This window comes from Halichondria panicea, chromosome 1 (assembly GCF_963675165.1).
Source record: "Halichondria panicea chromosome 1, odHalPani1.1, whole genome shotgun sequence".
NCBI classification, from domain to species: Eukaryota; Metazoa; Porifera; class Demospongiae; order Suberitida; family Halichondriidae; genus Halichondria; species Halichondria panicea.
Window position 1 is genome coordinate 2,696,978 of NC_087377.1, and position 25,065 is coordinate 2,722,042.

At 40.8% G+C, this 25,065-nt stretch overlaps 4 protein-coding genes across 6 annotated transcripts in view; 3 read left to right on the forward strand and 1 right to left on the reverse strand.

The window, feature by feature from the left end:
- Window positions 1-560, reverse strand: part of LOC135331454 (uncharacterized) — a 5,264-nt gene extending 4,704 nt beyond the window's left edge. Inside the window, exons 1-2 of the mRNA XM_064526628.1 lie at window positions 388-560; window positions 118-229 (exon numbers count right to left, since the gene is read on the reverse strand). Coding sequence (XP_064382698.1) covers window positions 118-229; window positions 388-478 — 203 coding nt within the window. The 5' untranslated portion in view covers window positions 479-560. The remainder of the gene's footprint in view (window positions 1-117; window positions 230-387) is intronic.
- Window positions 561-634: 74 nt separating this feature from the next.
- Window positions 635-17,515, forward strand: LOC135330791 (histone-lysine N-methyltransferase PRDM9-like). 3 transcript variants are annotated; one of them, XM_064525734.1, is made up of 13 exons: window positions 10,112-10,276; window positions 10,479-10,642; window positions 11,137-11,508; window positions 11,889-12,089; window positions 12,401-12,551; window positions 13,102-13,525; window positions 13,635-13,861; window positions 14,110-14,390; window positions 14,635-14,747; window positions 15,072-15,352; window positions 15,773-15,858; window positions 15,962-16,113; window positions 16,427-17,515. In XM_064525734.1, the coding sequence occupies exons 6-13, from the start codon at window positions 13,405-13,407 to the stop codon at window positions 17,449-17,451; spliced, it is 2,286 nt and encodes a 761-aa protein (XP_064381804.1). In that variant the 5' UTR covers window positions 10,112-10,276; window positions 10,479-10,642; window positions 11,137-11,508; window positions 11,889-12,089; window positions 12,401-12,551; window positions 13,102-13,404; the 3' UTR covers window positions 17,452-17,515. The 3 variants fall into 3 exon arrangements, with proteins under 3 accessions (XP_064381815.1, XP_064381809.1, XP_064381804.1); XM_064525745.1 differs by lacking the exons at window positions 10,112-10,276; window positions 10,479-10,642; window positions 11,137-11,508; ... (7 more) ...; window positions 15,962-16,113; window positions 16,427-17,515 and adding exons at window positions 635-790; window positions 934-1,099; window positions 1,334-1,442; ... (6 more) ...; window positions 4,329-4,478; window positions 4,758-4,928 and having other exon boundaries at window positions 13,102-13,251; XM_064525739.1 differs by lacking the exons at window positions 10,112-10,276; window positions 10,479-10,642; window positions 11,137-11,508; ... (8 more) ...; window positions 15,962-16,113; window positions 16,427-17,515 and adding exons at window positions 635-790; window positions 934-1,099; window positions 1,334-1,442; ... (7 more) ...; window positions 4,758-4,928; window positions 5,678-5,818.
- On the forward strand, window positions 5,852-10,037 carry LOC135352493 (histone-lysine N-methyltransferase PRDM9-like). Its single transcript, XM_064551674.1, has 8 exons — window positions 5,852-6,116; window positions 6,222-6,448; window positions 6,638-6,918; window positions 7,167-7,279; window positions 7,591-7,871; window positions 8,295-8,380; window positions 8,484-8,635; window positions 8,949-10,037. Exons 1-8 carry the CDS (start codon window positions 5,870-5,872, stop codon window positions 9,971-9,973), a joined length of 2,412 nt encoding a protein of 803 aa, XP_064407744.1. The 5' UTR covers window positions 5,852-5,869; the 3' UTR covers window positions 9,974-10,037.
- A 74-nt stretch (window positions 17,516-17,589) lies between the features above and the next one.
- On the forward strand, window positions 17,590-24,993 carry LOC135330779 (histone-lysine N-methyltransferase PRDM9-like). Its single transcript, XM_064525729.1, has 13 exons — window positions 17,590-17,754; window positions 17,957-18,120; window positions 18,615-18,986; window positions 19,367-19,567; window positions 19,879-20,029; window positions 20,580-21,003; window positions 21,113-21,339; window positions 21,588-21,868; window positions 22,113-22,225; window positions 22,550-22,830; window positions 23,251-23,336; window positions 23,440-23,591; window positions 23,905-24,993. Exons 6-13 carry the CDS (start codon window positions 20,883-20,885, stop codon window positions 24,927-24,929), a joined length of 2,286 nt encoding a protein of 761 aa, XP_064381799.1. The 5' UTR covers window positions 17,590-17,754; window positions 17,957-18,120; window positions 18,615-18,986; window positions 19,367-19,567; window positions 19,879-20,029; window positions 20,580-20,882; the 3' UTR covers window positions 24,930-24,993.
- The last annotated feature ends 72 nt before the right edge of the window (window positions 24,994-25,065 follow it).

Consider the following 25,065-nt stretch of genomic DNA (forward strand, 5'->3'; position numbering starts at 1 on the left):
CAGGATAGTGACGTTGAGAACGCATTGAAATAGAAGTTTTAATTTTCGTGTTATGCTCTTCAATACGAAATGTACGAACATTTCCACCATATGAAAATAAGGTTATGGAGGTCTCACCAGTTGTACATGACTGACACTAGAGTAAGGACGGCTAGTGAGACTGACAGACGAACTAGCTGGATAAGGAAGGTAGCCGGGGAGCCTAGCGCATCCTCAAGCCTCATCGAACCTAGTGTGTGTGTGTGTGTGTGTGTGTGATTCATCAACGTGTATATAGAACAGTACGGATTGTGTATGCATTCTCTCAGGATAATCAACAACGCCACTTAAATAAAGTGCAGCTATCAACATTCGAATCTCCATCGCAATGCTATCATCACCACTCACTGTTAGGACACCAGCTTGTGAGGTTGTGTAGGGCCGATCCCGATACATGGCTCTTATTCCAATAGAAGTCCGAGCAGTTCGTAGCCGCCATTCACTTGTACTTGTGCTAATACTGTATATTGTTTATTGATTATAAATAACAATAAACTGAAATCTAATTAATTAGTCACGTGCTTTTCTGCTGAATCGACAAACGAATATTTTCCAAATATTTTCCAATTCAACAATTTTTGCGCACGTGTTCTGTTTGGAGAACGTCATAATTAGTTCCCATGGCGACAGTTATCAAAATGGCTACCAAAAGTCGATTCGACAAATTACAGGATCGATATGACCTCCTCACATCCAAGGCTGCGGCAGGAGAGTCTTTTCTGCCAAACACATCATATGCCAACTTTTTGAAGTGAGAGAACGTGTTTTAAATGCTGTGTGAATGTTACAAATTGAAATTATACTGTCGTCACCATGATGAATGTACAATCGTTAGGCAGTTGCATACACACTACCACGTACACATACACATCCCACCACACAACACACTCACAGATCACACGACTACCAGTCCCTACCTAATGTGGTACCAGATGCCACTTTGTTTACTCCAAAGCCTCCTGCTCGAGTCAGCAAACTACGCCCACTATCAGCCAACACCATTCGTAAGAGAGCTGAAGCTTCTCTTGATGACAGCAAAAAGAGGCTACAAGCCATCGAGGTAAGTATCTACGTGTGTACGTGTGTGTACAAACAGTGGTTCTAAGCGTAGAAAGTGTGCTGTATTCAGCCATGCAGGAATGCACTACTGATTCAGCTATAATGTATGTGCTCAAATAAACCCCCTCACCTAAAATGAAACGCTTCATGTACATAATTATTAAGTGATGTCAAGGTGATGTGATGTGATGTACGTACTCATGCAAAGCCCCCCCCCACACACACACACACACAGGATCATATGTGGGGCCACCGACAAGAAGAGAGGGAGTTGAAGAGAGCCGAAATGGAAGTAGGCAAACAAAAAAAGCAATTGCAAAGAGTCATGAAGAACTACGAATCAAGTGAGTAAAATAATTATTATGGCCCACAATTAATTTTTAATCCTTTACGAACGATAATCTAATTGTGATTAAAGTTGGTTTATTTTATTATACATGTACATAGCACTGGTCAGTAGTGGTTTCGTTCTAAAGTTTTATAAGGACGTCCACCTATAATTATAATCAGTTGTTTGATTGAGATTTAACGAAATTTCTGGGTATATCAGTATGTATCATATCAAGAGTAGCTACTCTTGATCATATTTACTCATAATTATTCTCCCTCCCAGGCATGACCCAGAAAAAGGTCAGTGATGGTCGCGGCCTACAAGATAAGGAGGCAAAGTTCACCCAGTACCTACAGAGGGATGTCCACCAGGCCCAAGAGGCTGGCCGGGAGAGAGCTCAAGTGGCTCTGGCTGGTAGACAGAGGCTCAACGAAGCCACTAAGAAATATGTCAGATCAGAGTAAGAAAATCATTCTGTGTATGTATATATATTTGCCCACCACATCAGCGGTAACAATTAATTAATCACATAATAATACCATTCATTGTTTTTATAGGAAGCATTTTGTAGCCGATACAAATTATACTATGCTTTGTTCTTTTTTCTCTGTAGAAATGAGATGGGCTGGCGTTATCGTAATCTGGTGCAGGTATTAGACAGGAAGAGGTCAGAGGTCGAGCAACTTAGTCATGACTTTGAATCTAAACTCAGGGCAAAAGAGGTAATTTTAAGAAAAATAGTTATACCATACCTGTAACCGTAATACTACAATGTTTTGCAAGTGTCAAACTTCGTGAGTGCTAATAGTTTTGCAAAATTAAGATCGCAGATACCTATTGTACGTGTATGACATCGCAATCCTTGCCTGCCTGATGCAAAAGTTGTCACATTATCACTCGCAAAACATTGTAACATCTATTTGCGTTGAGTTCAACCACAAAAGTTATGTGATCAATTATGGCTTCATTTACGCTTTATTTGGTGGACAAGTATGCCAGGGACTTTTATATAGAAAATGCTAACTTTTAGCTGGTTGAAACTTACCAGCTCTACAGCATACTTATAGATAGAAGCGCCTTTTAACAAGGAATCCAATGGTATAATTATATGAAACTTTGAAGCATGACAAAGTTATGACAACATTGTGAAGGTCAACCTCAACACAAATTAATAGACTTTAATACGACTCTTTTTCATAGGAGGAGCAATTCAAACTGAAGCAAGAACTGGCCCAGTTAGCAATCTCCCTTAATATGGAGGCGCACATGTACAGGGCAGCCGTGGCTGAAGGTCATAAAGAAAGTGAAAAGGAAGCTAAGAAAGAAATACAGGTACTACATGTAGTTGTATCAAGGAATTTCTATTATTTTGTGTGACTATTTTTTGGTTTTTGTAGGATACTTATTTAAGGGAAGAGAGTTTGTCTAAGGAGGAGAGGTCAAAGGTCTCTGCTGCCAAACACTACGAGAACACTAAACGTGTATTGAACCAATCGCTGATGAGCAAGCAAGAAACACACGCAGCCAGAGAAAGACAAGGTAATCTTTACTGTTACTGTTACTGTAATTATATTGACATTTTGGAGCTAATGTTGAAGTGTTGGCCAATAATTATACAGAGGTGACCTTTGTTAAGGGGTTGCGTTTGGGACCTGGTCTTTATATCACAGTGTCTCTTCCCTCAGGGGTAGCCATACATGTGCGTACATACATGTACATGATCATTGTAAACTTCTGTGCAAAGATCTTGTCTAATGATATTCTAATTTGTCTGCAGGTGGTCGGCAGTTATTGGACGTTCGCTCCAAACTGCAGAGGAATACAGAGAATAAGATGTTCACATCACTAGAGGCAGAGCAGGTTCAACTGGATATACTGGGACAACAGAATAAAACGAAATTGGAGGTAGGCACTATAATTACATTATGAACGTACATGTACATGTAGGTAGCCTTCACAATAATATTAAAATGTTTCTACTCTCTAGAATGTGTGTCAATGTCAATGTTTTGTCAGGCTTTTCTGCAATTTTACCGTAAGTACCGAATAATTGAAATGCCTATACATTGTACTTGCTATACACGCTAAATCACCATAATTATTTTTGCCCTTCAAGTACATACAGGTATAGTATGTATAATTATAGTGGGTACATACTACTGTCACTGTACTGTATACCGTATAGATAGAATTTTATGCGAATGAATGAGTAAACGCAGAAATATTATTCGCGAATGCTTATTAACCATGCCTAATTTAACAGTTGAAAGTTTAATTCGCAGAAGGTCTTTTTGCAGCTATTTGCAGAAGTTTCTAGCTATACGGTATTATGTATAATGTGTTGTACGGTGTGTACTAACCACCCTTCTCTCTCCACTATAGATAGCGGAAGCACGTCGTCGTGTCAAAGCAGAGGTGACACAAGACAAGAGACGGGATAAGAACGAAAAAGAATTGTCGGAATGGACTGCCCGATCAGCACTGAGGGAGAATGAAGTACGGAGGAGACAGTATGAGCAGAGACTCAAGAAGCTTTCTGTAAGTATGATAATGATCCCAGAGTTCTTGCAGTGAGGACTATAATAATTATTTGCAATCCTTAAACTCAAATTCAAATTTGCCTTTTTATGTGGTCATCTATAATTACAGACTAGGGCCTAAGAGGTAGTTATTTTTGTCTAGAGGTGCATGGTGAGAACCTCCACCACCGACCAGTGTGGATGGGTATTATATCTGAATTCTAAGTACATTTATGTATTATTACCAGTATCTCTAACGACGGTCACCTATATGAATTACTTACTCCCCCCCCCCCATACACACACATCACACATACCCCACCTCACACCCCCACACACCTCCACACCCCCCCCCCCCACACACACACACACACACACAGACGTTGGTATCACAGCACGACACACAAGAGCAAGAGCTCTACTCCCAAGCCAAGAGTGCAGAGGCTGAGAGGAAGAAGCAATCTCAAGTGGTGGAGGTCATGCACCAGGAACTGGAGTCACTCAAACAAGCCAATGCACGGAGACTAAAGGTACAGTAATAGTTTGTTAGCTTATACAGTACTGGACCTGGCTGCCTGTTTGTTTCTATGAGAAGAAATTTCATGAACGTATCACATGCGTACTAAGATAGTAAGAACTACAATTAATCACTATAGACATTAATGGAGCATAAAAGTCATGATGACATAACTATACATTGAAGAGAATGAATGTAAACCCCCCTCCCCACACACACCACACACACCCACCCACCCACACACACACACACACACACACACACACACACACACACACACACACACACACAGGAGTTAGCTGTACAAGCTCAAAAAGCAGAATCTGAGTTACATCAAAAAATCTTGAGGGAAAATGCTGAGCTTGCAAAGAACGCCAATATTCGTGAGGAGCGTCTACAGCACCTCACAATGCACCGTCTGCGCACCAAGGAAGATCATCACCTCTACAAGGAGGTCAAGAAGGTAACAAACAGCATGATGGTCATTTTTGTTCCATGCAGTTATAAACACACTTTAATTCTGTGAAACGTACGTGTTATAAAATTATTTTATATTGGAGATAGAGGTACATAAACTGACAAATTGGTGTTTTTTCACACAAATCAAGCTGAATAAAAGAAAGCTCGGCACTAACATAGCAGCTGTAGCTATCAGTAGTGCTGGGTGTATGTGTGCATGATGCCTGATTGCTTTGAATTTCTCTTTTAGGCCCCCTACGAGAAAAATAAGCAGATATAGGGATCATTGTGTACTTTCTTGAGCACAACTCGCCTCCAACCAGAGGGTGTGACGTCATACACTGCATTTACCTAGCATCACGTGGGGCGTTGCCTATCCCTTTCTTTCATGTATCTAGACCTAAGCCACTGACTATTGTGGGAACATAGCGGGTAATTTTCGTTGGTGAAAAATTCGGACAGCTCAGAGTGACGTGAACCTATTGCTAAATTTCATGATGCTACAATACGAACATTTTCCACCATACAAAAATAACCATACGAAAATAACCCGCTAATACGGTATTAATTTTAAGCATGTGTGAGTGTTTGTATCATTGTACTTGTATGTTTAGCCAGGCATGTACATGTACATGTACTGGAATGTTGGTTACTCCATTGCAGCCAAAAGGGTAGATTTTCGGCAAAAAAACCCTCCCACTAGCAGAGTTTTTCATCCAAAGATTATTTTAGTATGTCCTTTCTTACCTGCAGGAGAGGGACAGACGTACAAGGATAAAGAACAGAACTACTTTACAGAGTGTGTAGTATCTAATTTAGTGTACACATAGTGTTTGGTGTCAGTATTAGCTTGTAGGTGTCCTATGACTGCAATGTGTAAAGAGATGAAATTAATTATGTACCTCTATTTATCACCGCGGGTGGCCTAGGGGGAATATTTCACGCATGCGTAGTAGACACAATTCTGCAGCTGACCCCTCAGTTCTTGAAATACAGTACAATGTAAAAACAAACGCCATAGGAACCTTTCTCAAAGCGCTCATAATAGCTAATGCAAGTGGTGAGGTTGTCATGCAAGCGTCGGCCAAGAGTACAAGAGAGAGCAGCAGCTCTGAAGATGACGGGCTCTGTCCCTATGAGAGAAAACGTCTGGAGAATATAAAGAGAAATAATGAAATGCTCAAACAACTTGGTAAGGTCTACAGTGCAGCTAGCTACCTTGTTCTAAGGGTTACTTAACCTTACCTAATAACTGCATATTTTAGCGAAAGACTTGAGCACACCCTTCCCCTTTCAGGTTTTACTGTCAAACCTGCTAAACCAGCTCAAAAGCGGCGTACGAAAAAGAAGGAAATAAACTACATACCTAGCTGCTCTAGTAGCTCTGATTCTGAGGAGGAATGGAGCCCTGAGAAGGAGGCACTAGCTATGAGGCCGAAGCGTCGAGGTGCTGCCGTTTATACTAAACTGCCATTCGGGAACAAAGAGAAAGTTCAAATTATGCAGACCATCAGTACACAAGTGGTTAGTTATGTTTTCCGACATAATTAACGATATACCGTGTAATACGGGTTATTTCTTGGGGTTCGTATTATTTCGTATTGTAGAGCATCATACGAAATTAATATTTGAAGTGGGCAGTTCATACAAAAATTGCCCACTATATGATGCAATAGAACAGATTGGACATATCTTTGTCCCATTTTTTCACAGGAAAAGCGATTTGATAAAGTTCTCAATCCAAACAAGAAGCCCAAATACAAGCCAAAGCCATCGAAAATCCCTCGTCCCAAACCAGTTCAACCTAAACCACTACCGAGCTATTTCGATAGTGACTCCTCTGAAGGTGAATTTCTCGGGTTTGAAGCTGCCAAGGTGATACAGGAGATACCAGAGTTTGGACGCAAAGAGTTAGAGTTAAGAGCAAGGATGGAGAAGTTGTTGGCTGATAGTGAGAATGAGGAGGAGTTTATTGGCTTCACACAAGAAGATATGTAAGTTGTGTAAATGTACCGTATAGAGCGGGTAATTTTTGTATGGTGGAAATTTCTTGAAGAGATCATACGAAAAATGAATCTACCGCAATAGATCTATCCTGAGCTGTACCAAAATTAAAAATACGAAGTGGGTAGTTTGTCTGTACCAACGAAAATTACCCGCTATACAAGTATGTAGTTGTATAAAGTCCGATTTTATATTTAGTAGCTAAAAATTGTATTTTACAAACTTATTACTGCCACAGAGGTGCTACCCTTATACCTGCTCAATTCTCCACCATGCGCTCCTATCCCAAGAGACACAAGACACGCAAACATTATGAGGAGGATGTCATATCTGATGAGGACGAATATGTCTGTGAGTATATGTACCTAAGAAAATTCTTCAACTAAAATAACCGAAATAATTATAGAAGTTAAAGACCTAAACGTGCTGTGATTAGATTGATTGTGCGTTGTTTCATTCTAGCATGGGAAAAGTTTACCAATGATTGTCAAATTTAAAACTGCCAAATTAAAGTTTCCCTATGGACACAACGTCATGGCCATATCGTAGTAGCCACGCCTCAGACGCTAAATTAATTATACACCAAATGGTTCATTCGCCAAATATAACACTCCCAATTTATTTTTCTACGTTAGCTCGTAATATCTATTTTTCTCTCACAGTTTGTGAGGATTGCAATGAAGTCTACCATGGTGACTGCCCTGTTCATGGACCCTTGGGGAAATTAGACGTATCCGCTGGCCAAGACCAGGACTCAGTTATGTTCACCACCGTCCCTGTACCATCCGAAGCAACTATCAAGATGTCAGCAATCCCTGAAGCTGGTCTTGGGGTGTTTGCCAAGAAACTTATTCCTCGCCATACCAGAGTAGGTCCGTATGAGGGGAAAAGATTGTCAGTGGAAGATATGGACATGGTTGATGACACAAGCTATATCTGGGAGGTAAGTTACCTATTTTGTAAGAAAATACCCCTATCAAATTTTCTAAAGTGTTGACAGCATAAGTTGATACAAGGAATGAAAATGCAGAGTTGTATAATTTATGTACAAGTTAGGACTGTAATTAAGACGGGTGACATACATAATACAGAGATGCGATGCAGTATATTAGTTGCCTTGCACTAAGGCTCTCTCGACCATTACCGTATAGCGGGTAATTTTCGTTGGTGCAAATTTTCGTGTGAAAACCCATTATTTTAAGTATTTTGTATTATAAATTACAGCTCATGATAAGGAGCTCAGGATAAGGACGTTAATCTATTGCGGTAGAATAATTTCTTTTCGTAGCTGTACACTATGAAATTTACGAAAATACTCCGCTATACAGTATTTATTGGCACTATTTTCTCTTGTGTTCTCCTACAGATTCGCAAGGATAAGCAAAAGGCCTATTATATTGACGGGAGAAACGCTGATGATTCCAATTGGCTCAGATTTGTAAATTGTGCAAGGTAATCCATCAATGTTTGAGTCTACTTTCTAGCTATGAATGAATTGATTTTAGCGAGATTTTGAAAGTATGCAACTAATTTCAAAGTGTGATTTTTTTCACAGATGTGAAGATGAGCAAAACATGGTTGCTTATCAGCATTGTGGAGAGATCTATTATCGTACCTTCAAAGACGTTCAGCCTGGACAAGAACTGCTCGTATGGTATGGAGAAGAATACGCTGAAGACCTGGGAATTGGATTGCTGCCTCTGAAGAGTTAGTTCCCATACATGTACACTTAACTTTCTTCGTACTTTAGGTGAAGTAATTTTCACAGGTAGATTTTCACTGTTTAGCTCATTTTGCTGCCATTAAATTCTGCGTAAAGTTGTGGAATTAACTAATTATTCGCAAATGGCATTGCATTTGTCAATTTTTTTGCGATTTTACCCTCATTCGCAGAAATTATTACCTGCGAAAATATTATGTCACGCTATGGTAGCCTAATGTTCTATGCACAATTATACATTCTCTAATTATAAGCCAATGTGATTGTGTGTAACGAATTCATTATTATTGTCTATTGCAGATAAGGTATCTACATCCAAGTTCAATAGATTATCTTCAACACTGGAAAGATCTACACCAACAAACTCTGCTACTAAGAAGCCCGGTCATGATACGAAGAACAAACATTGTTGTACCTACTGCTCCTACCAAACTGCTATTAGTGGGAATCTTAAACTCCACATTCAAACACACACTGGAGAGAAACCCTACAACTGTCATGTATGTGGGCGGGGATTCAGTACGAAGCAAAACCTGGGTATCCATTTACGAACACACACTGGAGAGAAACCCTACAACTGTCATGTATGTGGGCGGGGATTCAGTACGAAGCAAAACCTGGGTATCCATTTACGAACACACACTGGAGAGAAACCCTACAACTGCCATGTATGTGGGCGGGGATTCAGTCAGAAACCAACCCTGGATAGCCATTTACTAATACACACTGGAGAATGGCCCTTTGTTTGTGAGGTTTGTGGACAAGGATTCAGTCAGAAGCAACACCTGGATATACATTTACGCACACACACTGGAGAGAAACCCTACAACTGCCATGTATGTGGGCGGGGATTCAGTCAGAAACCAACCCTGGATAGCCATTTACTAATACACACTGGAGAATGGCCCTTTGTTTGTGAGGTTTGTGGACAAGGATTCAGTCAGAAGCAACACCTGGATATACATTTACGCACACACACTGGAGAGAAACCCTACAACTGTCATGTATGTGGGCAGGGATTCAGTCGGAAGCAACACCTGGATATACATTTACGCACACACACTGGAGAGAAACCCTACAACTGTCATGTGTGTGGGCGGGGATTCAGTCGGAAGCAACACCTGGATATACATTTACGCACACACACTGGAGAGAAACCCTACAACTGCCATGTATGTGGGCGAGGATTCAGTGTGAAGTCAAACCTGGATGGACATTTACGCACACACACCGTGGAGAAACCCTATGTCTGTGAGGTGTGTGGACAGAGATTCAGTAGCAACTCAAACATGAACAAACACATCAGAACCCTGCACTCAGCATAGCTAGCTCTATAGTTGTCATATTTTTGTCCATTCAATGTTCTCCATGCATTATTATTGTAAACTGCTCGTGTCTTATTTTTGGGGTATCTCCCAGTTGGTTGGACTCCGCCCAAGCATGCCAAACACACCCACACAAGCATACAAAAATCATCTTTGCATATTTTTTGTAGACTACCTGTAGCTGTACTATACTGTACGTACTAGTAGGCTATTAGCTATAGTTTAACTAGCTAGCTATAGAGAGCATGTCTGCACCCAACCATGGACACGGTCGTACACCACCAGGGAGCAATGAGTCAGAAGGTATCTTGAAATGTTTATTGGAACATATCTAGCTTTTAATTGAAAATTAAGACCCATTGCAGTAAGGTTGTATGTTACAACCCTTTATGTGCACACACCACCCCACCCCACACACAAACAAACACAGTACACACACACACACACACACACACACCTCACCCCCCCCACACACACACCTCACCCCCCCCACACACACACACAGCCTCAGCTGGTGCTAGTGACTTTGAGAAGCGTCGGCGTGCCTTCGAGAGAGAGCCTACCAACATACAACTCCTCACATCACCAGGCATGACCTTTGGTATGTCATCATCATCACAAAGGGGGCCGGGTCAAGAACAACCCAGGAGGTCACAAAGAGTGGAGGAGGTCAGTTGGGGGCCGGGGGAGCAAAAGAAATACATTTGTTATACTTGAAACTGCTTTTTGGATGTAGAATGTTACTAGCGAAATAATGTTGTAGTGGATATAACCAACTGTCATACAATACAACTATTTCAAGCCTGAAGTTTCGCAAATGCTACACTAATGAAAGCACCGCGGGTGCTGATGCCTCGGTGGAGGTGCCTCAGCTACATAACATAAAACTACTAATAGCTAGCTTTTATACACACATTGATTACAGTTATCATAAACATCTTTAATTTTGCTGCATGCAATCAATCAAATAGTGGATAATGATCAAACAAATAAGTATTTACGAGACTACATGTATGTAAAAAAACCAATATGGTTCTATACGGGCGAAATATTCAAATTAGAGTGGTGCTGTAATTACGTCAACCTTATACGGTAGTAGGATAATTTGTGACACCCACACACACACACACACACACACACACACACACACACCCTCCACACAGATGTCAGTGATGCGTGATCAGTTCTCCCAGCAACAAGATGAGCTGACTCAGCTTAGTGCCGAATGCTCCGCACTGAGGGCCATGGTCGAGGAAGAGATACTTTTATTAAGACCATGAAAACTGAGATTTATCGGAAAGAGTATAAGAACGATTCTGCCAAAGTGGACCTTCACCATCAGCTGTTGCAGAAGGACGCTCTCGTTAGAAAGTTGGAGGTACACACTCCACCCCACCCACACAGCAGGTGTTAGACAACCTGGAGCAATTCATATCAGATCTGGTGTGTAAAATGATGGAACGAGCTTGCTCCTCCCCTACTGGCAAGATGGCGGGGGTTCCCCCACTGGGAAACGATCAAAGAGACATGCTCATGTGAGTTAATTGTATTTTTGAAATAGTGGAAAGGTCTGGTTGATTTCTTTCTAAGTTTTCACATGGTACTAAAGTGCTTTCTATCAGCTGCCATAACTTGAATTCCGTGGATCCAATGTCATGATTTTCTGAAATCTTAGAAAAAATGGTATCATCAAAAATCATATTCGAGAGATAAAAGTATTTTACAATTTGGCGATACCATGAATGGTCCAAGGCCGAAAAATGACAAATTAGGGCCCCGATTGAAACACATCATTTGAAAGGTCTCTTTATAAGTTTTCAGAAAATCATAAAATGTTTAACATTGGATAAACGGTACTTAAGTTAAGGCTGTTGAAAGATGTTTAACTACCCCCCGCCCCCACACTCACACACAGCGTGGCGAGAATGACGACCATCATCGAGACAAAGATTGTGATAGAGAGAGAAGGCGACGTCACAAGGACAGACACGCCCCCCCACCCGAACAAACAGGACGTAGCCACACCCCCTTCTAGCGGGCCCAATACCAAAGTGATATACTACATCCTCAATGATCGTCAGGAGACGCCCTACGCGACTGTAGTAGTACCAAAGAAGTGAGTTCATGCAAGTATAATTATTGTACATTGTAATGTAGATGGGAAATTGCTCTATGTTGAGAATTAAACATCCTGTCTATCTAATAGTGTGATTGAAACTTGAGTTTCGATAGAGTACCAGCGCAATTATAAATGTATTTTGTAGCCCTTTGTAATGTCTATCTAACGGTGTGTTTAAATCACTGATAGCACACACACACACACACACACACACACACACACACACACACACACACACACACACACCACACCACACACACACACACACACACACACACACACACACACACACACACACACACACACAGGAGTTAGCTGTACAAGCTCAAAAAGCAGAATCTGAGTTACGTAAAAAAATTTTTAGGGAAAATGCTGAGCTTGCAAAGAGCACCTATATTTCGTGAGGAGCGGCATTGTCTGCGCACCAATCATCATCACCTCTACATAGAAGTCAAGAAGGTAACAACATGATGGTTTTTGATGAGAAATCGTTTATATCAATATGAAAATTACAAAAAAAGCAGAAATGCTACCTGCAGTGTGTAGACTAGTGTATACAGCCCACAGTGTGGTCCCACTGTGCACACTGTAGCTAGTGGTAGTGGTTGACAATGCATGCATGATAAGGTGAAGTGAAAGGGTTCACTTTTTTGATAGCTAACATGTGGTAAACTAGACCTAAGCCACTGACTATTGTGGGCACATAATTATTATATAGCAGGTAATTTTCGTTGGTGAAAAATTCTCATAAAAATTCAGACAGCTCAGAGTGACGTGAACCTATTGGTGTAAATTTCATGATGCTACAATACGAAATAATTATACAAACATTTCCACCATACGAAAATAACCCGCTAATACGGTATTGAAGCATGTGTGAGTGTTTGTATGACTGTACTTGCATATTGTATGTTTAGCCAGGCATGTACATGTATGTACTGGAATGTTGGCCGAGTTTTTTTTATTATTCTTTGGATAATTATTTTAGTATGTCATTTCTTACCTGCAGGAGAGGGACAGACGTACAAGGATAAAGAACAGAACTAGTTTACAGAGTGTGTAGTATTTTAGTGTACACATAGTGTTTGGTGTCAGTATTAGCTTGTAGGTGTCCTATGACTGCAATGTGTAAAGAGATGAAATTAATTATGTACCTCTATTTATCACCGCGGGTGGCCTAGGGGGAATGGTTCACGCATGGGCAGTAGACACAATTCTGCTGACCCTAGTTCTGTACAATGTAGAAACAAACACACCATGTACCATAGGAGAACCTTTCTCATAGGTAGCTAATGCAAGAGGTGAGTTTGTCATGCAAGCGTGGGCCAAGAGTACAAGAGAGAGCAGCAGCTCTGAGGATGACGGACTCTGTCCCTATGAGAGAAAACGTCTGGAAAATATAAAGAGAAATAATGAAATGCTCAAACAGCTTGGTAAGGTCTACAGTGCAGCTAGCTACCTTGTCCTAAGGGTTATTAAACTTACCTAATAACTGCATATTAATTTTTAGCGAAAGACTTGAGCACACCCTTCCCCTTTCAGGTTTTACGGTCAAACCTGCTAAACCAGCTCAAAAGCGGCGTACGAAAAGGAAGGAAATAAACTACATACCTAGCTGCTCTAGTAGCTCTGATTCTGAGGAGGAATGGAGCCCTGAGAAGGAGGTACTAGCTATGAGGCCAAAGCGTCGAGGTGCTGCCGTTTATACTAAGCTGCCATTCGGGAACAAAGAGAAGGTTCAAATTATGCAGACCATCAGTACACAAGTGGTTAGTGTGAATAGCTATAAGTATGATATAATTACGATAAAATTATTTATACCGTATAGCGGGTTATTTTCGAAATGTTGGTTTTGTATTGTTGAGCATCATACGATTATTCTACCGCAATACGTTCAACGTAACATCTTGCAAACGAGCTGTACGAATAATATAAATACATTTTGGGCATGTCATACAAAATTTGCACCAACGAAAATTACCCGCTATACGGTATCTTTGTCCATTTTTGTTCACAGGAAAAGCGATTTGACAAAGTTCTCAATCCAAAGAAGAAGCCCAAATACAAGCCAAAGCCATCGAAAATCCCTCGTCCCAAACCAGTTCAACCTAAACCACTACCGAGCTATTTCGATAGTGACTCCTCTGAAGGGGAATTTCTCGGGTTTGAAGCTGCCAAGGTGACACAGGAGATACCAGAGTTTGGGCGCAAGGAGTTAGAGTTAAGAGCAAGGATGGAGAAGTTGTTGGCTGATAGTGAGAATGAGGAGGAGTTCATTGGCTTCACACAAGAAGATATGTAAGTTGTGTAAATATACCGTATGGCAGGTTATTTTCATATGGTGGAAATTTCTTGAAGAGATCATACGAAAAATGAATCTACCACAATAGATCTATCCTGAGCTGTACCAAAATTAAAAATACAAAATGGGTAGTTTGTCTGCACCAACGAAAATTACCCGCTATACAAGTATGTAGCTGTATAAAGTCCGATTTTATATTAGTAGTTAAAAATTGTATTTACAAACTTGTTACTGTCACAGAGGTGCTACCCTTATACCTGCTCAATTCTCCACCATGCGCTCCTATCCCAAGAGACACAAGACACGCAAACATTATGAGGAGGATGTCATATCTGATGAGGACGAATATGTCTGTGAGTATATGTACCTAAGAAAATTCTTCAACTAAAATAACCGAAATAATTTTAGAAGTTAAAGACTCAATGGTGCTGTGATTAGATTGATTGTGCTTTATTTCATTCTAGCATGGGAAAATTTTACCAATGATTGTCAAATTTAAACTGCTAAATTAAAGTTTCTCTATGGACACAACGTCATGGCCATACCGTAGTAGCCACGCCTCAAACGCTAAATTAATTATACACCAAATGGTTCATTTGCGAAATATAACACTCCCAATTTATTTTTCTGTATATACATGAAGCTAATTAGCTCATAAGATTATTTTTCTTTCACAGTTTGTGAGGATTGCAATGAAGTGTACCATGGTGACTGCCCTGTTCATGGACCCTTGGGGAAATTAGACGTATCCGCTGGCCAAGACCAGGACTCAGTTATGTTCACCACCGTCCCTGTACCATCCGAAGCAACTATCAAGATGTCAGCAATCCCTGAAGCTGGTCTTGGGGTGTTTGCCAAGAAACTTATTCCTCGTCATACCAGAGTAGGTCCGTATGAGGGGAAACGATTGTCAGTGGAAGATATGGACATGGTTGATGACACAAGCTATATCTGGGAGGTAAGTTACCTATTTTGTAAGAAAATAGCCCTATCAAATTTTCTAAAGTGTTGACAGCATAAGTTGATACAAGGAATGAAAATGCAGAGTTGTATTTATGTACAATTTAGGACTGTAATTAAGACGGGTGACATACATAGTACTGAGATGCGATGCAGTATATTAGCTGCCTTGCACTAAGGCTCTCTCGGCCATTACCATATAGCGGGTAATTTTCGTTGGTGCAAATTTTTGTGTGAACACCCATTATTTTAAGTATTTTGTGTTATAAATTACAGCTCAGGATAAGGAGCTCAGGATAAGGACGTTAATCTATTGCGGTAGAATAATTTCTTTTCGTAGCTGTACACTATGAAATTTACGAAAATACTCCGCTATACAGTATTTATTGGCACTATTTTCTCTTGTGTTCTCCTACAGATTCGCAAGGATAAGCAAAAGGCCTATTATATTGACGGGAGAAACGCTGATGATTCCAATTGGCTCAGATTTGTAAATTGTGCAAGGTAATCCATCAATGTTTGAGTCTACTTTCTAGCTATGAATGAATTGATTTTAGCGAGATTTTGAAAGTATGCAACTAATTTCAAAGTGTGATTTTTTTCACAGATGTGAAGATGAGCAAAACATGGTTGCTTATCAGCATTGTGGAGAGATCTATTATCGTACCTTCAAAGACGTTCAGCCTGGACAAGAACTGCTCGTATGGTATGGAGAAGAATACGCTGAAGACCTGGGAATTGGATTGCTGCCTCTGAAGAGTTAGTTCCCATACATGTACACTTAACTTTCTTCGTACTTTAGGTGAAGTAATTTTCACAGGTAGATTTTCACTGTTTAGCTCATTTTGCTGCCATTAAATTCTGCGTAAAGTTGTGGAATTAACTAATTATTCGCAAATGGCATTGCATTTGTCAATTTTTTTGCGATTTTACCCTCATTCGCAGAAATTATTACCTGCGAAAATATTATGTCACGCTATGGTAGCCTAATGTTCTATGCACAATTATACATTCTCTAATTATAAGCCAATGTGATTGTGTGTAACGAATTCATTATTATTGTCTATTGCAGATAAGGTATCTACATCCAAGTTCAATAGATTATCTTCAACACTGGAAAGATCTACACCAACAAACTCTGCTACTAAGAAGCCCGGTCATGATACGAAGAACAAACATTGTTGTACCTACTGCTCCTACCAAACTGCTATTAGTGGGAATCTTAAACTCCACATTCAAACACACACTGGAGAGAAACCCTACAACTGTCATGTATGTGGGCGGGGATTCAGTACGAAGCAAAACCTGGGTATCCATTTACGAACACACACTGGAGAGAAACCCTACAACTGTCATGTATGTGGGCGGGGATTCAGTACGAAGCAAAACCTGGGTATCCATTTACGAACACACACTGGAGAGAAACCCTACAACTGCCATGTATGTGGGCGGGGATTCAGTCAGAAACCAACCCTGGATAGCCATTTACTAATACACACTGGAGAATGGCCCTTTGTTTGTGAGGTTTGTGGACAAGGATTCAGTCAGAAGCAACACCTGGATATACATTTACGCACACACACTGGAGAGAAACCCTACAACTGCCATGTATGTGGGCGGGGATTCAGTCAGAAACCAACCCTGGATAGCCATTTACTAATACACACTGGAGAATGGCCCTTTGTTTGTGAGGTTTGTGGACAAGGATTCAGTCAGAAGCAACACCTGGATATACATTTACGCACACACACTGGAGAGAAACCCTACAACTGTCATGTATGTGGGCAGGGATTCAGTCGGAAGCAACACCTGGATATACATTTACGCACACACACTGGAGAGAAACCCTACAACTGTCATGTGTGTGGGCGGGGATTCAGTCGGAAGCAACACCTGGATATACATTTACGCACACACACTGGAGAGAAACCCTACAACTGCCATGTATGTGGGCGAGGATTCAGTGTGAAGTCAAACCTGGATGGACATTTACGCACACACACCGTGGAGAAACCCTATGTCTGTGAGGTGTGTGGACAGAGATTCAGTAGCAACTCAAACATGAACAAACACATCAGAACCCTGCACTCAGCATAGCTAGCTCTATAGTTGTCATATTTTTGTCCATTCAATGTTCTCCATGCATTATTATTGTAAACTGCTCGTGTCTTATTTTTGGGGTATCTCCCAGTTGGTTGGACTCCGCCCAAGCATGCCAAACACACCCACACAAGCATACAAAAATCATCTTTGCATATTTTTTGTAGACTACCTGTAGCTGTACTATACTGTACGTACTAGTAGGCTATTAGCTATAGTTTAACTAGCTAGCTATAGAGAGCATGTCTGCACCCAACCATGGACACGGTCGTACACCACCAGGGAGCAATGAGTCAGAAGGTATCTTGAAATGTTTATTGGAACATATCTAGCTTTTAATTGAAAATTAAGACCCATTGCAGTAAGGTTGTATGTTACAACCCTTTATGTGCACACACCACCCCACCCCACACACAAACAAACACAGTACACACACACACACACACACACACACCTCACCCCCCCCACACACACACCTCACCCCCCCCACACACACACACAGCCTCAGCTGGTGCTAGTGACTTTGAGAAGCGTCGGCGTGCCTTCGAGAGAGAGCCTACCAACATACAACTCCTCACATCACCAGGCATGACCTTTGGTATGTCATCATCATCACAAAGGGGGCCGGGTCAAGAACAACCCAGGAGGTCACAAAGAGTGGAGGAGGTCAGTTGGGGGCCGGGGGAGCAAAAGAAATACATTTGTTATACTTGAAACTGCTTTTTGGATGTAGAATGTTACTAGCGAAATAATGTTGTAGTGGATATAACCAACTGTCATACAATACAACTATTTCAAGCCTGAAGTTTCGCAAATGCTACACTAATGAAAGCACCGCGGGTGCTGATGCCTCGGTGGAGGTGCCTCAGCTACATAACATAAAACTACTAATAGCTAGCTTTTATACACACATTGATTACAGTTATCATAAACATCTTTAATTTTGCTGCATGCAATCAATCAAATAGTGGATAATGATCAAACAAATAAGTATTTACGAGACTACATGTATGTAAAAAAACCAATATGGTTCTATACGGGCGAAATATTCAAATTAGAGTGGTGCTGTAATTACGTCAACCTTATACGGTAGTAGGATAATTTGTGACACCCACACACACACACACACACACACACACACACACACACCCTCCACACAGATGTCAGTGATGCGTGATCAGTTCTCCCAGCAACAAGATGAGCTGACTCAGCTTAGTGCCGAATGCTCCGCACTGAGGGCCATGGTCGAGGAAGAGATACTTTTATTAAGACCATGAAAACTGAGATTTATCGGAAAGAGTATAAGAACGATTCTGCCAAAGTGGACCTTCACCATCAGCTGTTGCAGAAGGACGCTCTCGTTAGAAAGTTGGAGGTACACACTCCACCCCACCCACACAGCAGGTGTTAGACAACCTGGAGCAATTCATATCAGATCTGGTGTGTAAAATGATGGAACGAGCTTGCTCCTCCCCTACTGGCAAGATGGCGGGGGTTCCCCCACTGGGAAACGATCAAAGAGACATGCTCATGTGAGTTAATTGTATTTTTGAAATAGTGGAAAGGTCTGGTTGATTTCTTTCTAAGTTTTCACATGGTACTAAAGTGCTTTCTATCAGCTGCCATAACTTGAATTCCGTGGATCCAATGTCATGATTTTCTGAAATCTTAGAAAAAATGGTATCATCAAAAATCATATTCGAGAGATAAAAGTATTTTACAATTTGGCGATACCATGAATGGTCCAAGGCCGAAAAATGACAAATTAGGGCCCCGATTGAAACACATCATTTGAAAGGTCTCTTTATAAGTTTTCAGAAAATCATAAAATGTTTAACATTGGATAAACGGTACTTAAGTTAAGGCTGTTGAAAGATGTTTAACTACCCCCCGCCCCCACACTCACACACAGCGTGGCGAGAATGACGACCATCATCGAGACAAAGATTGTGATAGAGAGAGAAGGCGACGTCACAAGGACAGACACGCCCCCCCACCCGAACAAACAGGACGTAGCCACACCCCCTTCTAGCGGGCCCAATACCAAAGTGATATACTACATCCTCAATGATCGTCAGGAGACGCCCTACGCGACTGTAGTAGTACCAAAGAAGTGAGTTCATGCAAGTATAATTATTGTACATTGTAATGTAGATGGGAAATTGCTCTATGTTGAGAATTAAACATCCTGTCTATCTAATAGTGTGATTGAAACTTGAGTTTCGATAGAGTACCAGCGCAATTATAAATGTATTTTGTAGCCCTTTGTAATGTCTATCTAACGGTGTGTTTAAATCACTGATAGCACACACACACACACACACACACACACACACACACACACACACACACACACACACACCACACCACACACACACACACACACACACACACACACACACACACACACACACACACACACAGGAGTTAGCTGTACAAGCTCAAAAAGCAGAATCTGAGTTACGTAAAAAAATTTTTAGGGAAAATGCTGAGCTTGCAAAGAGCACCTATATTTCGTGAGGAGCGGCATTGTCTGCGCACCAATCATCATCACCTCTACATAGAAGTCAAGAAGGTAACAACATGATGGTTTTTGATGAGAAATCGTTTATATCAATATGAAAATTACAAAAAAAGCAGAAATGCTACCTGCAGTGTGTAGACTAGTGTATACAGCCCACAGTGTGGTCCCACTGTGCACACTGTAGCTAGTGGTAGTGGTTGACAATGCATGCATGATAAGGTGAAGTGAAAGGGTTCACTTTTTTGATAGCTAACATGTGGTAAACTAGACCTAAGCCACTGACTATTGTGGGCACATAATTATTATATAGCAGGTAATTTTCGTTGGTGAAAAATTCTCATAAAAATTCAGACAGCTCAGAGTGACGTGAACCTATTGGTGTAAATTTCATGATGCTACAATACGAAATAATTATACAAACATTTCCACCATACGAAAATAACCCGCTAATACGGTATTGAAGCATGTGTGAGTGTTTGTATGACTGTACTTGCATATTGTATGTTTAGCCAGGCATGTACATGTATGTACTGGAATGTTGGCCGAGTTTTTTTTATTATTCTTTGGATAATTATTTTAGTATGTCATTTCTTACCTGCAGGAGAGGGACAGACGTACAAGGATAAAGAACAGAACTAGTTTACAGAGTGTGTAGTATTTTAGTGTACACATAGTGTTTGGTGTCAGTATTAGCTTGTAGGTGTCCTATGACTGCAATGTGTAAAGAGATGAAATTAATTATGTACCTCTATTTATCACCGCGGGTGGCCTAGGGGGAATGGTTCACGCATGGGCAGTAGACACAATTCTGCTGACCCTAGTTCTGTACAATGTAGAAACAAACACACCATGTACCATAGGAGAACCTTTCTCATAGGTAGCTAATGCAAGAGGTGAGTTTGTCATGCAAGCGTGGGCCAAGAGTACAAGAGAGAGCAGCAGCTCTGAGGATGACGGACTCTGTCCCTATGAGAGAAAACGTCTGGAAAATATAAAGAGAAATAATGAAATGCTCAAACAGCTTGGTAAGGTCTACAGTGCAGCTAGCTACCTTGTCCTAAGGGTTATTAAACTTACCTAATAACTGCATATTAATTTTTAGCGAAAGACTTGAGCACACCCTTCCCCTTTCAGGTTTTACGGTCAAACCTGCTAAACCAGCTCAAAAGCGGCGTACGAAAAGGAAGGAAATAAACTACATACCTAGCTGCTCTAGTAGCTCTGATTCTGAGGAGGAATGGAGCCCTGAGAAGGAGGTACTAGCTATGAGGCCAAAGCGTCGAGGTGCTGCCGTTTATACTAAGCTGCCATTCGGGAACAAAGAGAAGGTTCAAATTATGCAGACCATCAGTACACAAGTGGTTAGTGTGAATAGCTATAAGTATGATATAATTACGATAAAATTATTTATACCGTATAGCGGGTTATTTTCGAAATGTTGGTTTTGTATTGTTGAGCATCATACGATTATTCTACCGCAATACGTTCAACGTAACATCTTGCAAACGAGCTGTACGAATAATATAAATACATTTTGGGCATGTCATACAAAATTTGCACCAACGAAAATTACCCGCTATACGGTATCTTTGTCCATTTTTGTTCACAGGAAAAGCGATTTGACAAAGTTCTCAATCCAAAGAAGAAGCCCAAATACAAGCCAAAGCCATCGAAAATCCCTCGTCCCAAACCAGTTCAACCTAAACCACTACCGAGCTATTTCGATAGTGACTCCTCTGAAGGGGAATTTCTCGGGTTTGAAGCTGCCAAGGTGACACAGGAGATACCAGAGTTTGGGCGCAAGGAGTTAGAGTTAAGAGCAAGGATGGAGAAGTTGTTGGCTGATAGTGAGAATGAGGAGGAGTTCATTGGCTTCACACAAGAAGATATGTAAGTTGTGTAAATATACCGTATGGCAGGTTATTTTCATATGGTGGAAATTTCTTGAAGAGATCATACGAAAAATGAATCTACCACAATAGATCTATCCTGAGCTGTACCAAAATTAAAAATACAAAATGGGTAGTTTGTCTGCACCAACGAAAATTACCCGCTATACAAGTATGTAGCTGTATAAAGTCCGATTTTATATTAGTAGTTAAAAATTGTATTTACAAACTTGTTACTGTCACAGAGGTGCTACCCTTATACCTGCTCAATTCTCCACCATGCGCTCCTATCCCAAGAGACACAAGACACGCAAACATTATGAGGAGGATGTCATATCTGATGAGGACGAATATGTCTGTGAGTATATGTACCTAAGAAAATTCTTCAACTAAAATAACCGAAATAATTTTAGAAGTTAAAGACTCAATGGTGCTGTGATTAGATTGATTGTGCTTTATTTCATTCTAGCATGGGAAAATTTTACCAATGATTGTCAAATTTAAACTGCTAAATTAAAGTTTCTCTATGGACACAACGTCATGGCCATACCGTAGTAGCCACGCCTCAAACGCTAAATTAATTATACACCAAATGGTTCATTTGCGAAATATAACACTCCCAATTTATTTTTCTGTATATACATGAAGCTAATTAGCTCATAAGATTATTTTTCTTTCACAGTTTGTGAGGATTGCAATGAAGTGTACCATGGTGACTGCCCTGTTCATGGACCCTTGGGGAAATTAGACGTATCCGCTGGCCAAGACCAGGACTCAGTTATGTTCACCACCGTCCCTGTACCATCCGAAGCAACTATCAAGATGTCAGCAATCCCTGAAGCTGGTCTTGGGGTGTTTGCCAAGAAACTTATTCCTCGTCATACCAGAGTAGGTCCGTATGAGGGGAAACGATTGTCAGTGGAAGATATGGACATGGTTGATGACACAAGCTATATCTGGGAGGTAAGTTACCTATTTTGTAAGAAAATAGCCCTATCAAATTTTCTAAAGTGTTGACAGCATAAGTTGATACAAGGAATGAAAATGCAGAGTTGTATTTATGTACAATTTAGGACTGTAATTAAGACGGGTGACATACATAGTACTGAGATGCGATGCAGTATATTAGCTGCCTTGCACTAAGGCTCTCTCGGCCATTACCATATAGCGGGTAATTTTCGTTGGTGCAAATTTTTGTGTGAACACCCATTATTTTAAGTATTTTGTGTTATAAATTACAGCTCAGGATAAGGAGCTCAGGATAAGGACGTTAATCTATTGCGGTAGAATAATTTCTTTTCGTAGCTGTACACTATGAAATTTACGAAAATACTCCGCTATACAGTATTTATTGGCACTATTTTCTCTTGTGTTCTCCTACAGATTCGCAAGGATAAGCAAAAGGCCTATTATATTGACGGGAGAAACGCTGATGATTCCAATTGGCTCAGATTTGTAAATTGTGCAAGGTAATCCATCAATGTTTGAGTCTACTTTCTAGCTATGAATGAATTGATTTTAGCGAGATTTTGAAAGTATGCAACTAATTTCAAAGTGTGATTTTTTTCACAGATGTGAAGATGAGCAAAACATGGTTGCTTATCAGCATTGTGGAGAGATCTATTATCGTACCTTCAAAGACGTTCAGCCTGGACAAGAACTGCTCGTATGGTATGGAGAAGAATACGCTGAAGACCTGGGAATTGGATTGCTGCCTCTGAAGAGTTAGTTCCCATACATGTACACTTAACTTTCTTCGTACTTTAGGTGAAGTAATTTTCACAGGTAGATTTTCACTGTTTAGCTCATTTTGCTGCCATTAAATTCTGCGTAAAGTTGTGGAATTAACTAATTATTCGCAAATGGCATTGCATTTGTCAATTTTTTTGCGATTTTACCCTCATTCGCAGAAATTATTACCTGCGAAAATATTATGTCACGCTATGGTAGCCTAATGTTCTATGCACAATTATACATTCTCTAATTATAAGCCAATGTGATTGTGTGTAACGAATTCATTATTATTGTCTATTGCAGATAAGGTATCTACATCCAAGTTCAATAGATTATCTTCAACACTGGAAAGATCTACACCAACAAACTCTGCTACTAAGAAGCCCGGTCATGATACGAAGAACAAACATTGTTGTACCTACTGCTCCTACCAAACTGCTATTAGTGGGAATCTTAAACTCCACATTCAAACACACACTGGAGAGAAACCCTACAACTGTCATGTATGTGGGCGGGGATTCAGTACGAAGCAAAACCTGGGTATCCATTTACGAACACACACTGGAGAGAAACCCTACAACTGTCATGTATGTGGGCGGGGATTCAGTACGAAGCAAAACCTGGGTATCCATTTACGAACACACACTGGAGAGAAACCCTACAACTGCCATGTATGTGGGCGGGGATTCAGTCAGAAACCAACCCTGGATAGCCATTTACTAATACACACTGGAGAATGGCCCTTTGTTTGTGAGGTTTGTGGACAAGGATTCAGTCAGAAGCAACACCTGGATATACATTTACGCACACACACTGGAGAGAAACCCTACAACTGCCATGTATGTGGGCGGGGATTCAGTCAGAAACCAACCCTGGATAGCCATTTACTAATACACACTGGAGAATGGCCCTTTGTTTGTGAGGTTTGTGGACAAGGATTCAGTCAGAAGCAACACCTGGATATACATTTACGCACACACACTGGAGAGAAACCCTACAACTGTCATGTATGTGGGCAGGGATTCAGTCGGAAGCAACACCTGGATATACATTTACGCACACACACTGGAGAGAAACCCTACAACTGTCATGTGTGTGGGCGGGGATTCAGTCGGAAGCAACACCTGGATATACATTTACGCACACACACTGGAGAGAAACCCTACAACTGCCATGTATGTGGGCGAGGATTCAGTGTGAAGTCAAACCTGGATGGACATTTACGCACACACACCGTGGAGAAACCCTATGTCTGTGAGGTGTGTGGACAGAGATTCAGTAGCAACTCAAACATGAACAAACACATCAGAACCCTGCACTCAGCATAGCTAGCTCTATAGTTGTCATATTTTTGTCCATTCAATGTTCTCCATGCATTATTATTGTAAACTGCTCGTGTCTTATTTTTGGGGTATCTCCCAGTTGGTTGGACTCCGCCCAAGCATGCCAAACACACCCACACAA

What these genes read in the sequence shown, in the direction of transcription:
- LOC135330779 (XM_064525729.1), top strand. Translation starts at nt 20,883, where the DNA reads ATGCAAGCGTGGGCCAAGAGTACAAGAGAGAGCAGCAGCTCTGAGGAT. An exon ending in TGATGAGGACGAATATGTCT is followed by an intron (nt 22,226 to 22,549) that starts GTGAGTATATGT and finishes TTTCTTTCACAG; the next exon opens with TTTGTGAGGATTGCAATGAA. An exon ending in ACACAAGCTATATCTGGGAG is followed by an intron (nt 22,831 to 23,250) that starts GTAAGTTACCTA and finishes GTTCTCCTACAG; the next exon opens with ATTCGCAAGGATAAGCAAAA.
- LOC135352493 (XM_064551674.1), top strand. Translation starts at nt 5,870, where the DNA reads ATGCGTAGTAGACACAATTCTGCAGCTGACCCCTCAGTTCTTGAAATA. An exon ending in TGAAATGCTCAAACAACTTG is followed by an intron (nt 6,117 to 6,221) that starts GTAAGGTCTACA and finishes TTCCCCTTTCAG; the next exon opens with GTTTTACTGTCAAACCTGCT. An exon ending in TGATGAGGACGAATATGTCT is followed by an intron (nt 7,280 to 7,590) that starts GTGAGTATATGT and finishes TTTCTCTCACAG; the next exon opens with TTTGTGAGGATTGCAATGAA.
- LOC135330791 (XM_064525734.1), top strand. Translation starts at nt 13,405, where the DNA reads ATGCAAGCGTGGGCCAAGAGTACAAGAGAGAGCAGCAGCTCTGAGGAT. An exon ending in AGACCATCAGTACACAAGTG is followed by an intron (nt 13,862 to 14,109) that starts GTTAGTGTGAAT and finishes TTTTGTTCACAG; the next exon opens with GAAAAGCGATTTGACAAAGT. An exon ending in GGCTTCACACAAGAAGATAT is followed by an intron (nt 14,391 to 14,634) that starts GTAAGTTGTGTA and finishes TTACTGTCACAG; the next exon opens with AGGTGCTACCCTTATACCTG.